The sequence below is a fragment of the Procambarus clarkii genome, chromosome 22, assembly GCF_040958095.1.
Source record: "Procambarus clarkii isolate CNS0578487 chromosome 22, FALCON_Pclarkii_2.0, whole genome shotgun sequence".
Lineage (NCBI taxonomy): Eukaryota > Metazoa > Arthropoda > Malacostraca > Decapoda > Cambaridae > Procambarus > Procambarus clarkii.
This window is the reverse complement of record NC_091171.1, coordinates 11641433-11655999: the sequence shown is the minus strand read 5'-3', so window position 1 is coordinate 11655999 and position 14567 is coordinate 11641433. Positions and strand designations below refer to the sequence as shown.

The 14567-nt window shown below is 41.8% G+C and overlaps 1 protein-coding gene across 1 annotated transcript; it reads left to right on the top strand.

Annotated features, from left to right (window-relative positions):
* Positions 1–10: 10 nt before the first annotated feature.
* Positions 11–10163, top strand: RpS13 (ribosomal protein S13). Its single transcript, XM_045741138.2, has 4 exons — positions 11–169; positions 434–561; positions 9711–9876; positions 10004–10163. The coding sequence occupies exons 1-4, from the start codon at positions 147–149 to the stop codon at positions 10140–10142; spliced, it is 456 nt and encodes a 151-aa protein (XP_045597094.1). The 5' UTR covers positions 11–146; the 3' UTR covers positions 10143–10163.
* The last annotated feature ends 4404 nt before the right edge of the window (positions 10164–14567 follow it).

Genomic DNA, 14567 nt, shown 5'->3' with positions numbered 1-14567 from the left:
GAGGATGGCACAATAGGCGCAGTTTTAGTGGAGCGGAAGCCGGGGCGGCACATTACTGGAACCTGGCGGCTTGTGGAGGGTCTTTCCCATAGTCGTGCGGACCCGAGGCGGCGGCCACCCTCGCTCCTAATACACAAACTTCAACCATGGGGCGTATGCACAGTGGAGGGTGAGTGTCCTTGGCCCTGCCGTGGCATAATTGAAGGTTTGCACAAGTCGCGGGATGTATAAGAAGGTTTTTGTAATGGTTTATAGAGGAAAAATAGGGTTTGATAGCACTGTTTACCCCTGGGTGCGGGCCACCACGTGAGCCAACGGTAACAGCATTTTGTGTGGTTGGCTTCCAAGGGGTGATATATCAACTAGTGGTTGTATAAATAACTCATTTGGTAGTTGTTAGCATTTGGTTTACATTGGGGTTTGTGTATTACAGGAAGGGTATCTCCCAGTCTGCCCTGCCGTACCGTCGCTCTGTGCCCAACTGGCTCAAGCTGACCAAGGATGATGTCGAGGACCAGATCGTCAAGCTGGCCAAGAAAGGCCTTACTCCCTCGCAGATTGGTCAGTATATATGTATATTGGGGATGTTGGGGGAGGTATTTCCCCTTGATAGTAGGGGGGGGGGTTACCTGTTGTTATCTTGATGTTGTATCTTTGAATTGTAGAAGAGATTATTAGGTATACACATTCTTAGTGATGGGCCACCAGCACACCACCTGCCCTATAAGACAGGTGCCTGGCATTGTACATTTATGTGATGCTTGGGTATAGCCATGTGGGTTTGCCTCGGCAGTGTGCAGGATCACTGGTTACCGCCCCTTACTGATGCATCATTGTAGTTTTGGGCGCCTGCATGCTGTATTAACAGCAGAGTTCACCATCCCAGGCAAGGTTCCCACCATAGTTTCCAGGGAGGCCTGGTCACAGGCGAGGACGGTGAACTCTGAAATTAAGGCAAGGTAACAACAAGGTAGCCCCATGTGGTCAGTCCACCTTATTGACTTGGTCCATGGCCCACCTTGCACACTCCCCATAAACTTAACGATCCAAGTAGTGGATGTGGCTCAAGAAGAATGCTATTTTGATTATCACATGTTGGCTTCTGTCCCAGGTGTTGAGAACAATAGACCCACCTGTTTGAGTCCCTCAACAATCCTATATACAGTATTTAAGAATAAAAAAAAATGCATTCCTTGCACTAAATAAAATTAACCAGATAAGGTCCCTGTGTGCAGCTCGATTACACCAGTGACCACATCTCGCAGTATAATATATATATATATATAAAATATATATATATATATAAAATATATATATATATATAAAATATATATATATATATAAAATATATATATATATATATATAAAATATATATATATATATAAAATATATATATATATAATATTTAGAATCTGTGCAAATTTGCTAGGTTAACCTTCAAGGAGCAGTTATCGCATTTGTCACCTTTCCAGTGCACAAAAATATTGTGGTTATCTTGAGTATACATTTATGTGCAAGAAGTAAGGGGAAAGGCATAATTTTCTGGTTGGGTGCTTGGTAGGAGGAAGCTGGGTGGAGTCATCATGGGATGCATTGACTCTGTATAGGCACTTTGCCGATTTGAGTTCAAGCTGGCTATGTTCGTTGCTTCACTTCACACATTGTTTAAGAATTAAATATGTGAACCTATGTAGGATACCCTGTTCTTGGCACAGTTCACAGTTTGAAAAACATAAATTAATGAGTCGCAACATGGTTTTACAAATGGCCGTTCGTGTGCTATCTTTTTATTCCAGCATAGTTGAGGCAGTTGATAGTGGTAAGGATTTTGATGTTGTGTACCTTGACTTTAGCAAAGCTTTTGATACAGTGCCACATGAAAGACTGGTTAAAAAAAATAGAGGCTCGTGGTATTGGGGGTGCTATGTTAACACTTTTGCGTGCCCGGCTAAGGTTAAAAAAAGCGGTATGTGCGTGCGGCGTTTTTGTCGCTTAAGCGTCAAAACAAAAATGTGTATACCCTTTTTACTCTCCTGACCTTAGTTCTCAATCTACGTATTTCATTTTGGTACCAATGTGTTCGCAATAAAATTCTCTAGAAAACATCAGTGAAAAAGGTCACGAAAGGTATAGGGATACCAGCACCAAATAAATAATTGCATAGATGACTCGCTGTGAGAGCCCAACAGCAACAAAATGTTTTTACTCTTGGGATTGTTATCACCTCCACACTTGTCCTACAGCGTTAATTTTGGTATCAATGGACGCGCAATGAAATTCCCAACACGGTGATATGAATATAAATGTAGAATAATGGTCGCGGCCCACCCGCAAGAGTGTGGGAAGTGGTGGAACTGTTCCCCGGTGTCGGTGACGCAATGACACATGTGCGATACGGTGCTTTGAAAGTTTATACCTATTTCACTGTCCTGACATTGTTATTCTGTGTACGTCATTCATTTTTATGCCAATGTGTTCGCAATAGAATGTTCTATGAGCCCGTAGGTAAAAAAGATCAACAAAGCGTAAGATAGCGCCAAATATAAAACAACGCTGGAACATATCAGTGAGCGTTAAACACACGAAATGTTTTTACTGTGTTTGTCAAGTTTATACTTGTTGCACAGTTATTTTTGGTTGTACATTGATCGGAATAAAATTCCCCAAACAGACATATGCATATAATACATGATATGGGGGAAGCATTACAGTATAAATGGCTAAAATCACCCACCTGCAACTCGCTTGGGACACTCATGCAGACACGCTACACCCAAAAAAAAATCTATGAAGGTTCGAGTCTACTTACGGCAGTTTGTGATAGTGTTCATTCTGGTATCAAAGTACTTGTTTCAGTTTGTAGTTCATGCGATTTTCAGAATCGACTGAATCGCTGGAGGTTCATCATTTGAGTCAGTCATCTGACAAAACCGTCTCGTCAAATGGCAGTGTGCCGGACATCTCGGGTTCTGATTCTGTTGCTGCTTCAGCTTGAGGTGTTGAAGTGAACAAAGGCTGCCTAACACCAGATGGTCCAGGAGTTTGCATGGCGTCAGCATAGGCAGGACCTGTGTCATCATTTATGTCTGGAGCGTGCCGCAAGTGTTGAGATAATGTTGCTGTTTGAGGCCAATCTTCCGGGTCCCAGCGCAATAGGGCCCAAATTGCCACCTTGTGGAACTGTAGCAATGTTAGCTTTTTTTGATCAGTTGTGTTGTATTTGTACAAAACAAAGGCATTATGTAATGCCATTTGCAGGAAATAAAACGTTATCTTTTTGGTCCACTTGTTAGTTTTCCTGGTAAAATGGTAATACCATTTGATCGAAGTGGTCCACACCTTTCATGAACTTATTGTACCATGCAGCCTAGTGGTGAAAAAGAGAGCCTCATGGCGTGCAGTTTGAAACAAACCCAAAGTAAATCGGATTAAAATTGAATTTTATACAAATATTTTTTTCAGGGCATCATTTCATGTCCACATTGCGGAAGCGGGTAGGCGAAACAGGACTCCAGGTTATGTCCTGATCCTCATAAAGTGTTAAGTTGGATTAGGGCATGGCTATTCCAAAGGAAACAGTTACTATAAATAGCGTTACGTCAGCGTGGGATAATGTTAGTGGAGTGCCTCAAGGCTCTGTCCTGGTATCTCTGTTGTTTATAATATATATAAATGATTTAGATTCAGGTTTGAGTAGCAACATTTGCAAATTTGCCGATGATACAAAAATCGGTAGGGAAATTAACACGGAAGAAGACTCGCTATCACTTCAAGTTGATCTAAATAGGGTTTTGAATTGGTCAAAAGATTGGTAGGTGCAGCTTAATGCTGATAAATGTAAAGTTCTGAGGCTAGGTAATGAGGATAGTTACAAGGTACGAGCTAGATGGTGTTGAGATGCAAAAGGGATCTGGGAGTTATGATTAGTAAGAATTTAAAACCAAAAAATCAATGCATAAATGTTCGTAATAAGGCAAATAGGACACTGGTATTTATTAATCGAAGCGTTAGTAACAAGACACCTGGTGGTGTTCTTCAGCTATATCTTGCTCTGGTTAGGCCCCAAGCGTGGGTTGGACATGTATATGAGTGGGATTAGGTGGTTATAGATAGGAGCTGCCTCGTATGGGCCAATAGGCCTTCTGCAGTTACCTATGTTCTTATGTTCTTAAGTGTCTTGAAACCCGTTCCTCTGCTGCTGCTGTTTTGGGAAACTTGACCAGGAATTGTTTCAAACACTAATGGGAACGACTTTATTAAAATTTGGCTAAATGCTAGTAATACATCAATATAGATGTAATACGAGTTAAGACCCATGAAAAGGCTTTCCTAACAAAATAAGATTTCAGCATTTTAATAAAAAATGGTAAATGTTTAAAATTTCAGAACTAAATTAAAATTTAACATTTTATATATTGCATTCAACTATCATAAGTCAAAAATTTGAGATTGATTTATTCAAACCAGTCCAGCTGATAGAAGATAAAATATTTTGTCCCTTCCCCCCCCCCCCCATATATAAATTTATACATTTACAAATTCCTAACATGAAACTATATCGCCAGTTACAAAACTATTCTACATTGTGGCAGAACTATACAGGACACGTTCAAGACACTCGTGTGAACAGTTCAAAAGGTTCGGCACTGTTCGGTGGTGGTGGTTTACCGGTTTCCTTCTCCGTTTACATGCTTATTGATGGTGATGTGTACTCTTACGACGGTAGTTTGATTCGCCTTTTGAAACTATGAAGAAAAGTTTGCAACCGAAAAAATCCCATGTAGGTGTTGACTGTTTTTTTATATATATACAGTGGTACCTTCGTTTACGATCGTAATCCATTCCTGGAGACGTGTTGTCAACCAAAAATTTGGCAACAAACTAATTTTCCCCGTAAGAAATAATGTAAACTTAATTAATCCGTTCCACGCCCCCAAAAATATTAACTTAAAAATACATTCTATTCCAAATAACTCATTTTGTACTAGCTACAAAACAGTACTGTATACAGTATATCTTACCTTGAATGAGAACTCTTGTTGGTACATGGAAGACTGTGTGGTGGTAGTGTTTGGAAGGGAAGTCCCCTTCCATTATAACAGCAATGATGACATTTCTAGGGTACTCATTCCTACATTTTGCAGACAGATGAATCAAACAGACACCGTTGTGCCCCAATTCAAATTTAATGGCTAATTTGAATTCCTCGACCAAAAAAATCGTACTCTGGGGCAGTCATCAACCGAGGTTCCACTATATATATTTGTATGTGAGCATATGTAACTACATTTGATATCTAATCGACATTATTAGCCCAGGTGTATCATGTGTTGGTGCGTGTAGGGGCCCCTAGCAATATTGCAGTGTTGGAAAATAGGGGGGTTGTTGTCTGTGCTAAAAAATGTTCCACAAAGCAGGATGTTGAGCTTGCAATCACACAGCACCTCTGTTCAGTAGTAAGTGGCATCATGAATGTAGGTGAAAGTTAATTATAGTGCCACTGGCATTCAACATGCCCTGCACCATAAGTCCATGCAATGGAAAAATGTTGCCCAAGGCAAGGTGTTGAGCTTTCTATCTACAGTACCTCTGTACAGTAGTAAGTCATCGTAAATGTTAGAGAATGAAAAAACAAATGTATAGTACCATTGGTACTATACCATGTATAGTACCAATGTTAATGCACTACTGAATTATTATCCCTGTCTTCAACATTCCTTTCACCATCATTGGAAGATGCCTACGAGTCCCATATTATTTATAACCTTTTCTAGTTTTTTATGTAAATGCATTTAGGAAAATGTTCATTGTTGACCATTGGGGGGGGATTGACCCAAATTGTTAAGACTATTTTTTCCCAGAGTATTGCTGTATCAAAAGTATTTTAAGACTTGAGATTTGGTGTAATTCGATGTAGATCCTGCTCAATTTTTGCACCTGAATCTACAGATAACCGCTGAAATAATGGTTAAACCATATCTTAATTTGGGTAAAACCATATTTTGGGGCTTTGCTGTAGGTGCTAGAACAACCTTATGTTTACAAATAGTGGAACCTCAATTCAGCGAGTTGAATCTCCAGTTGAAATGCTCACTTTCCAGGCCAGATTTACTAACATAATTTCATGAACTCTTCCCAAGTAGTTTTATCAGAAAACCTAAGTGTAAAATGGAATTAAAACTGAGCGACATGAGCCAACACTTAGATAAAAATTTACTGAAAATAACACCCCTAATAGGTTTTAGGTACTGTTAACGCTTGGTAAGTCAAATTGTATGGGACCCACTACTATTAATTTTTTTAGTAAAAAAACAAACTAGTAATAATTATAATAATTTGAATCAGTTCTCCATTTGGTATATAATCTTTTAACCCAAATTCCTAGTTAGTTGGGTCAGAAGATTAAAAAAATGGTTCGAACATGGATTTTTGTATTACTGATGCAGGTTAACAGGGTCTGAATTACTTAGCTCGTATTATGTGCCACTAAATCAAATTTTAATAGAATAAACGGGTTCAATGATTTGTTATGCTGAGACAGACGGTTAGACATGGTGGACAATGTCTTGATTTAATGTAGAATCAACATGGAAATAAACATGTGCAGTACAAGAAAATACTGTAGAGTACAATTTATTGATGTTATTGAGGGGGGAATATGATTGACGAGTCACTTTATGTTCAGCTTTGGTTATCCATTTTGGGTTATTATTCAGCCTTAGAAATTTATTGGTTACACATTTCTGGCTTTAATTGTAATTAGTAAAAAATTTATTAAAAAGTGTCCTAGTATGGAATGGGAAAGTTTGAAATTTTTTGGACAATTTTGTTTTTTCTGAAGATACATTATGCAATACAAACAGGGAAAATAGGGTTATAATCAGTGAAGTTGTAAATTACATGCATAATAAAGTAAAAGTTGTTTAATGGTTGTGGGGGTTTGGTGAGGTAGAGGGTGATGGGGGCTCACAAATCTGCACAGCACACAAATAATAATATTGTTCATTGCAAATACATTGTCATGAGTTCAGTAGTCAGCACAGTAAATATTGCACCAATTTTTGTATTGCACTCTTGGGGCAAAATGTTCGAACCTCTTAAAAATTCTATCATACCATTATCACATCCAAACAATTTGATGTGGTATACTAGTTATTTCTTGATTTCTATAGTGATCCACCAATTTATACAAATACATAGTGATCTAACATGAGCATGCAGTATACTATATAATTTGCATTCTTGTCTTTTGCTGACATCAGCACTGTTTGCCGATAATATTTATACCCTAAACTTTACTCTCATATACTCGAGTGCTTTTGTGTAGACTTTTTCTTGCCATGTGTGAAAGACGAGTTTGTGCTTATTGCAAAATGCTAGTGTGCTAGTGGTGTCCACTGCTAACATCCTCTTGACTACACAGAAATCACAATAGTGGCTGTGACGTTCTTCAGCACAGCCCTTGTGGATTTGTTCATCCTCTTGACTGTTTCTTGTATCCTTTTGGATCAACTTGATTCCTGATTTGAAATAAAAACTTTTTTCTGGCTTCAGAGTTTTTCTCTGGCTTGCCATTTCATAAACTGCCTCATTTAACAGTATTCTCACATGTGAGTGTATCTGAAAATCTTATTTTATAAAAAGAATTTCATTGGTATAATATTCACACTCCACTTGTCCACAATATGCTGATATACTGGTCTTCTGCTATGACTTCAACACTCCTCTACAATCAGTAGAAAATCTGGTATCTTTACTACTAACTACTTTCTTTAAGCCTGTTAGCACTATCGGTAACTTTGGACCGGACTCCCGTCCATTATTTTTCTCTTGAATCCTAACTTTGGACCGGACTTCCACTACACTACATTCACTCCACTACACTACACTGCACTACTCCACTACAAAAATATTTGTATAAAATTCATTTTTTTATCCAATCGACCTAGGAATAGTATCAAAATAAGCGCCTTTAGAATGCGCACAATTTGATACCAAAATGAGATGTAACATGAAACTTGATGTCCGAACACTTATATGATTATAAATAGGTTTTTTGGTCAAAATTTGAAAATGTTTGTTAAAAATTCTATTTATTGTGCTATTATGTTGGGACTTGTTTTAAAATGCGTGCCTTTACGTCACAAACAATTTGATACCAAAATGAAAGATGTAACACAATAATTTGTCAAAACACTGGAAAGATATACATAATTTTGTGATAAGCTTCCAGTATTAAAATATTTGTTAAAATTCCAGTTATTGCCCTATTAATATGGGACTAGTTAAAATACACGCCTTTTTATTGCTAACAATTTGATACCAAAATGAAATACATAGCGTGAAAATTGATGTTATCAAACTGAACAAGTATTCACATTAGGTTGCTGTGTACAAATTGTTGCTCGTTCCCGGGTAACTTTAGGCTTTTCTGCGGGGAGGCACTCCAAACTTTTGTACTTTATATTCATACACATCTGTAGGGAATTTAATTGCGAACACAATTATACCAAAACGAGCGACGTAGCACGAGAATTAAGGTGAGAAAATGGAACGAGTATGCCCATTTTACTGATTTTGTGCTCTAACGGTAACTTTTGCCAACTTTAGGCTTTGCTGTTGGGAGTCACGCCAGGCTTTTGGACATTATATTTATACACACCTGTAGGGAATTTAATTGCGAACACAACGATACCAAAACGAGCGAAAAAAATATTTTTGGAGTTGGCGGGAGTCCAAAGCGAGTGAGTGCTAATACTATTTCTTTCCCCCTTTTAGTCTTAATTCTTGAAGCTGCCTTTATCTCAAATTCTGTCCAATACTCTGTAAGATCAATTCCATGTTAATTATATTTATCGCAGCATTTCTTGGACATCCTAAAATTATTCCCATGACTTAATTACTTCCTCCAAGTTTGTTCTACCAAAACAAGAAATGACCAGTGCTACATAATATCATTTATTTACAAGGTACAATGGGTAGGTGAGATTGTTAGCTATATTTTTACATTCTTGCAAAGCCACTGACATGTATGGTGTTTTGGTCAATTAATGAGCTCACTCAAAGTAGTGTATCGTGCATGGTTCCCACTCCCTTTCCACATCCTGCCATGGTTTTCTAAGGTTGTAGTCTTCTCTGGCATTGTCTCTAATGTCAGTTAACTCTGCTTCCAAACTCTCATATCTGACATTTGCCAAGATATTTGTAAAAATCGCTGACAATTTGTACATCCAAGTTTAGTTGTTGTCATTAACCACCAGTCCAATATGGAATAATGTATGCTATCTTATTCATTAGTACTGTACAGTATATTAAACAGGATGGAACATGAACACCAATCCTTGAGGCATGTATAACTCAAAATATTTTGCATCTGACATACAACTTTGCAGCGTAGAGTCTTTGAAGGTAATCCCTTATCTAGTGCAATAATCTCCTTTTAACACAGACTAGATATAGAGTTCATATAAAATGGCTTTTTTGTTAGCTTTATCAAAGGCTCCTGGTAAATCGATAAAATTTCTTTAGTTATCATTAGGTATACATAAGTGTACTCTCAGTTGGCTCTTAAGAGGTGGGATAATCATAACTTTTTATTTTTTTAATTTCTGGGAATGCTATCCTTTTTATAACTAACATTAAAGGTCTAACAGTGTTGGTAGTGTATATAGGAATTTCATGGCATTAATTTTGTATTTCTTTTTTCCAGGTGTGATATTGCGTGACAGTCACGGTGTTGCTCAAGTGCGCTTTGTTACTGGCAACAAGATCCTGCGTGTGCTTAAAGCCAAGGGCTTGGCCCCAGATATTCCAGAAGACTTGTATCACCTTATTAAGAAGGCTGTAGCCATCCGCAAGCATCTAGAAAGAAACAGGTAATTGTGTTCTGATGAATCCTGCATATTAGGTTTTTAATGTTAATGGGATGTTTTGCATTTTCAGCAATAATATTGGCTATAATTTTTATCAATCATTGTTTAATCCCATAATTTTAACTTGCAGGAAGGACCGTGATTCAAAGTTCCGTCTTATTCTGGTCGAGTCTCGTATCCACCGCTTGGCCCGTTATTATAAGACTCGTGCTGTGTTGGCCCCTACTTGGAAGTATGCATCATCAACTGCCTCTGCTCTTGTTGCATAAATAAATTTATTACAATGACAATGACTTTAGTTGCCTATTTTAATTATACAAAATGTTGTAGTTAGGTAAGCCTAGTTTTGATATGAACTTGAAAATTATTTTTATGGACAAAACTGGGAGTTACATGGTTCGCATAATGCAACCTAGAAAATTTTGCATAATTGGAGTGCTGCTGTATTTACATGTTCACTTCATATTTATAATGCCCAGAACGATTTGTTGGTTTCTAGGTATTTAAAGTTATCAGGGTTATCTTGTCACTAGTTTGGCTTTCACAATTGCCATAGCACAATGGATGTCTTGGTGAATTTATCTACTTTTGTAATGCCTTTGTTGCTGCCAGAGGTGGCTAGTTTGTTGTGCAACCTATACTCATCCTGTGAGTGGTAGTGCAAACAAGGATTACATTGGGCACGAATTGTGTGTTAATGTCTGGTGCATTAACAATTACAGTACATCTTGTCATGCGCACCTTATAGTATCGGCTAGTTTGTTCCATTTCAATAGCTATGCATTGACAATCATGCATTGATGGTAGGTCTTTTTGCTAATACACAATTGTTTGAGCTATGGAGATAATACAGGAGAGCTGCTGTTAGTATTAGTCTACAATACACTCTTAATCTGGTATGTCGTTCATCTGCTGGAAGAGAAATATGGTAAGAATGCAAGGATTTCAGGTGTTTTTTCCTTAGTAATAAGATGGTTTGCCATTTCATAAAGCATGTTTATATTTCTGAAAATGGCTCAATTTTCTTAGTCTCTACACTACACTAATCTTCGTCTAGATCCCTATACAAGCCGAACTGCCATGTCAGTCTGCTGATGTTACTTGCCTCATACACGTTTTGTTTGAAAATTCATTTGTGATGAACAATGAACCCGCTAGCTCTTTGAATTCATCAGAGAGATCTTAATAAGAGACTAAATAGTCAGATTCTGCCACCTGTGGTTGAGGTTGACATCAACCAATTTCCTTCCAAAATTGGCACCCCCTTCAGATAGGCTTACGTTCTGTAAGGTGTAAAGTTTCATGCAAATCTACCGTTTAAAAAAATAATTTGGCATAAAACTAATTATTAAAGTACTTTATTATATGCTATTGTGTTTGCTTAGTTATATATATGATATCAGTTGTCACTTGTGTTAGATGTTCCCCTCCCCGCTCAGCTCGTTGTCGCCGTGTGGGGGCTTAGTGGGCGGCTGCCGGAGTGTGATGCTCCTTGGGACAGTCCTCTGTCCTTTTCTAGCCTTGTGCTCCTGCTGCCGTCCTCTCCAATTCTGCTGGGCATCTTTTCCTTTTCCTTCTGTTTCGTTTTTCTCCCCCCTCTTCTCCTATCTGCTTGCCGTTTCCTGCCGACCTTTTGCTCGTTCTGGTTCTTCCCTTGGACTTCTTCTATTTTGACGCCCGGGTGCTTGAGGAGGCATACTCATGCACCCGTAGAACTGCAGTACCCGACGTCGAGAGCGAGGGGAACCTTTTATTGTCAATCCCCACTTCGTCACTGAACCCGATCTCGACGGACTGTCGGTTTCTTAAGGTGGCGTTTGTGGGGCGTATACTCGCGACGCACCCCTAGGAGGCCCCGACAAGATCGGCGATAGCTTCTTGTTGGGTGTCCTGCCTCTAATTGTGGCTCCATGGTGGGTGTGGGGGCACATTCGTGAGTGAATTATTTCTTTCGTCAAGATGATTACCCCTGCTTCGGCTTCTTCTGGTTTACCTTCTCAGGCTCGTGGGGTGGGCGACCAAGCCCCCGAGTCGGTCCGTATTGGAAGACCGGGCTCTGTAGCCTCCGCTGCATTGGGCCCCGACCTTGCTCCTCCTTTGGCCTCTCTGACTCCTTCCTCTGGCTCCCCTCCCTCCTCTGTGGTTGGGTCGAGCCCCACGCCCCCAGTGGTGACTACCTCGTCCCCTGGCGTGGCTCCTTCTCTAGTTGTAACTACTGCGCCTTTTAACCCCTCTCTCTCTGGGGGTTCTCACCGCCGTCTTCGTCACGGCCGCCCTCGCTCGATTCCTTCCAGTTCTGCTACCTATCAAGCCTTGTTTGGTCCCGCTTCGTGGGCCAAATATTTTGATCTCCTCCCTCTTGATTCTGCGCCTCCTGACGATTTCTCCCTCCATCGACATCTCATTGATTCCGTGGATGCCTCCATTACTTTCAACCCCACTCGTCTCGGTACACGTGTCGTTGCTGCTCCTTCTCAGGATGCTGCTTCCCGCTTGGCTGCCTTATCCTGCCTTGGCGAGACCCCCGTTCGGGTCTCGAAGAACGTTCAGTTGAATGCCAGTGTTGGCACTATTTTGCTCCCGCCCCATGTTGCGACCGGTGTTCGGGACCTACGCGACTGCCACGACGATATTCGACATATCCTCGCTGCCCAGGGCCATTCTATTCTCCAGGTGGACACGTTTACTCGTCCCCCTCGTGGTAGTCGCCGTCAACCCCTCCGGGTTGTGAAGATTACCTTTGATGGTAGGACCCTTCCACCCTCTGTCATTCTTGCTGGTGCCAGGTGCTCTGTCCAGGAGTACATTCCTTCTCCTCGGCTCTGCAACAAGTGCTGGAGGTTTGGGCATGGTGCCCTCCGCTGCTCCGGGACTGTCTCTCTCTGTCCTTTGTGTGGTGGCGAAGGTCACTCTAAGTCGGAGTGCGCTTCTCCCCAGGCTCGTTGCCTCAACTGCGGTGAGGCCCATCCTACCTTCTCCCGTGCGTGTGTCCATTACAAGCTTGAGGCAGCCGTCCTCAACTTGAAGCACCGGGAGCGTTTATCTTTTCCTGAGGCGAGGCGCCAGGTTCGCCGGCTCCCGCCTTATGCTAATATCTCTTATGCTCGCGTGTTGCGCTCTTCCTCTCCTCGTCCTTCCCGCCTTCCTCAGACTCGCAACCGTTTCCAGGCCTTGGACCCTGATGCGCCCACTGCCCCCTCCTCTGTCCCTTTGGGTTCTCTCCCGAAGGATCCTCCTCCTGGTCCTCTGTCTGGGGTTCCCCTTCCTTCTACCCGGTCTGTCGTGTCTTCTGTGTCTTCTTCCTCGTCCCCCTCCGATCCTCCTTCCCATCCTCTTCCTCCATCTATCGGCTCTCCCCGCCGCCTGTCGGTGCGGGCGGATGTCCATCGCTCTCCTAACGGCCGTCGTGTGTGCTCTCGTTCGGCTTCTCCTGTTGAGACACTGGAATCCGTTGCCCGGTACGTAGTTGCTGGGACACCGGTCTCTTTAAGTCAGAAGCGTAAGCCTGGCTCCTCTCCTTCCTCTTCCCCGGCGGGTAAGAAGGCTTCGCTTTCTTCCTCAGCTCCTCCTTCTGGCTCTGTTGCTCCTTCCCCTCCCGTTTCAGTGCTTGCGCCCCCTGTTCCTGCTATGGAGGTTTCTTTGGCCCCTGCTTCCCTTTCGGTTGCTGCTCTTGCTGGGGTGCGCTCCTCTCTTTCTACTCCCCCTCTTCCTGCTGCTGTCCTTGACTGCTCCTCTCCGTTGTCTCCTCCTCCTCCTCCTCCTCCTCCGGACCCTGCCCGCCCACCTCTGATCTGTTCTCCCGTTTCCTTCCCTCCGTCTTTGCTCAGTTTACCCATGCCCCCTAACCCTGACTTTGCTGACCCTGATCCCGACCCTGATATTCTTTAACGTGCTCTGTTGGTCTTTCGCCTTTGTTTCTTCCTTGTTCTCTGTTTTTGTCCTTTCTCTTCTCGTCGTTGTCCATTCTTCAATGGAACGTTCGAGGTTATTACGCCAATTTCCTCGAACTCCAACTTCTGGTTTCGCGGTTTTCGCCCCTTTGTGTCTGTCTCCAGGAGCCGATGCTTGGTGCTCGTCCTGGTCGTTTTCGTGGCTATTCCTTTCTCTCCCCCCCCCCAGCCATTGCTGGGGCTTCTAATTCTTCTGCTCTCTTGCTCGGGCTGATGTTCCCTTTGTTCCTTTACTTTTTCCTTCGCCTCTCCATTGTTCTGCTGCTCGTATCTTTGTGGGGAAATGGTACACAGTTTGTTCCATTTATCTCCCCCCGAGTGTCCCGCTCTCTCTTCCTGATTTGAAACACCACCTAGACTCCTTGCCGGAGCCTGTGCTCCTGCTGGGTGACTTCAATTGTCGTCATTCTCTTTGGGGTGACGTTCTGACGAATACCCGGGGTCGCCTCCTTGAGCCGTTTCTCCTCTCTTCTTCCCTGTCTCTTCTGAATTCTGGTGAGCCCACTCATTTGGACTCTCGAACTCGCACCCTTTCTTGTCTTGATCTTTCTCTCTGCTCTTCTTCTCTTTACTTAGATTTCACATGGCAGGTTCTTGATGACCTCCATGGAAGTGATCATTTCCCCATCCTTGTTTCCTTTTTCTCTTTTCGCCCTTCCCTCTCTTTCCCTAGGTGGCAGTTTGCTAAGGCGGACTGGACCCTATTTTCCCTCAGTGCTACTCTCTCTGACCTCTCCCTTCTGC

Coding starts and splice junctions, on each gene's coding strand:
- RpS13 (XM_045741138.2), top strand. CDS start 147: ATGGGGCGTATGCACAGTGGAGG. Junction 562..9,710: donor CCTTACTCCCTCGCAGATTG/GTCAGTATATAT, acceptor TCTTTTTTCCAG/GTGTGATATTGCGTGACAGT. Junction 9,877..10,003: donor AAGCATCTAGAAAGAAACAG/GTAATTGTGTTC, acceptor TTTAACTTGCAG/GAAGGACCGTGATTCAAAGT.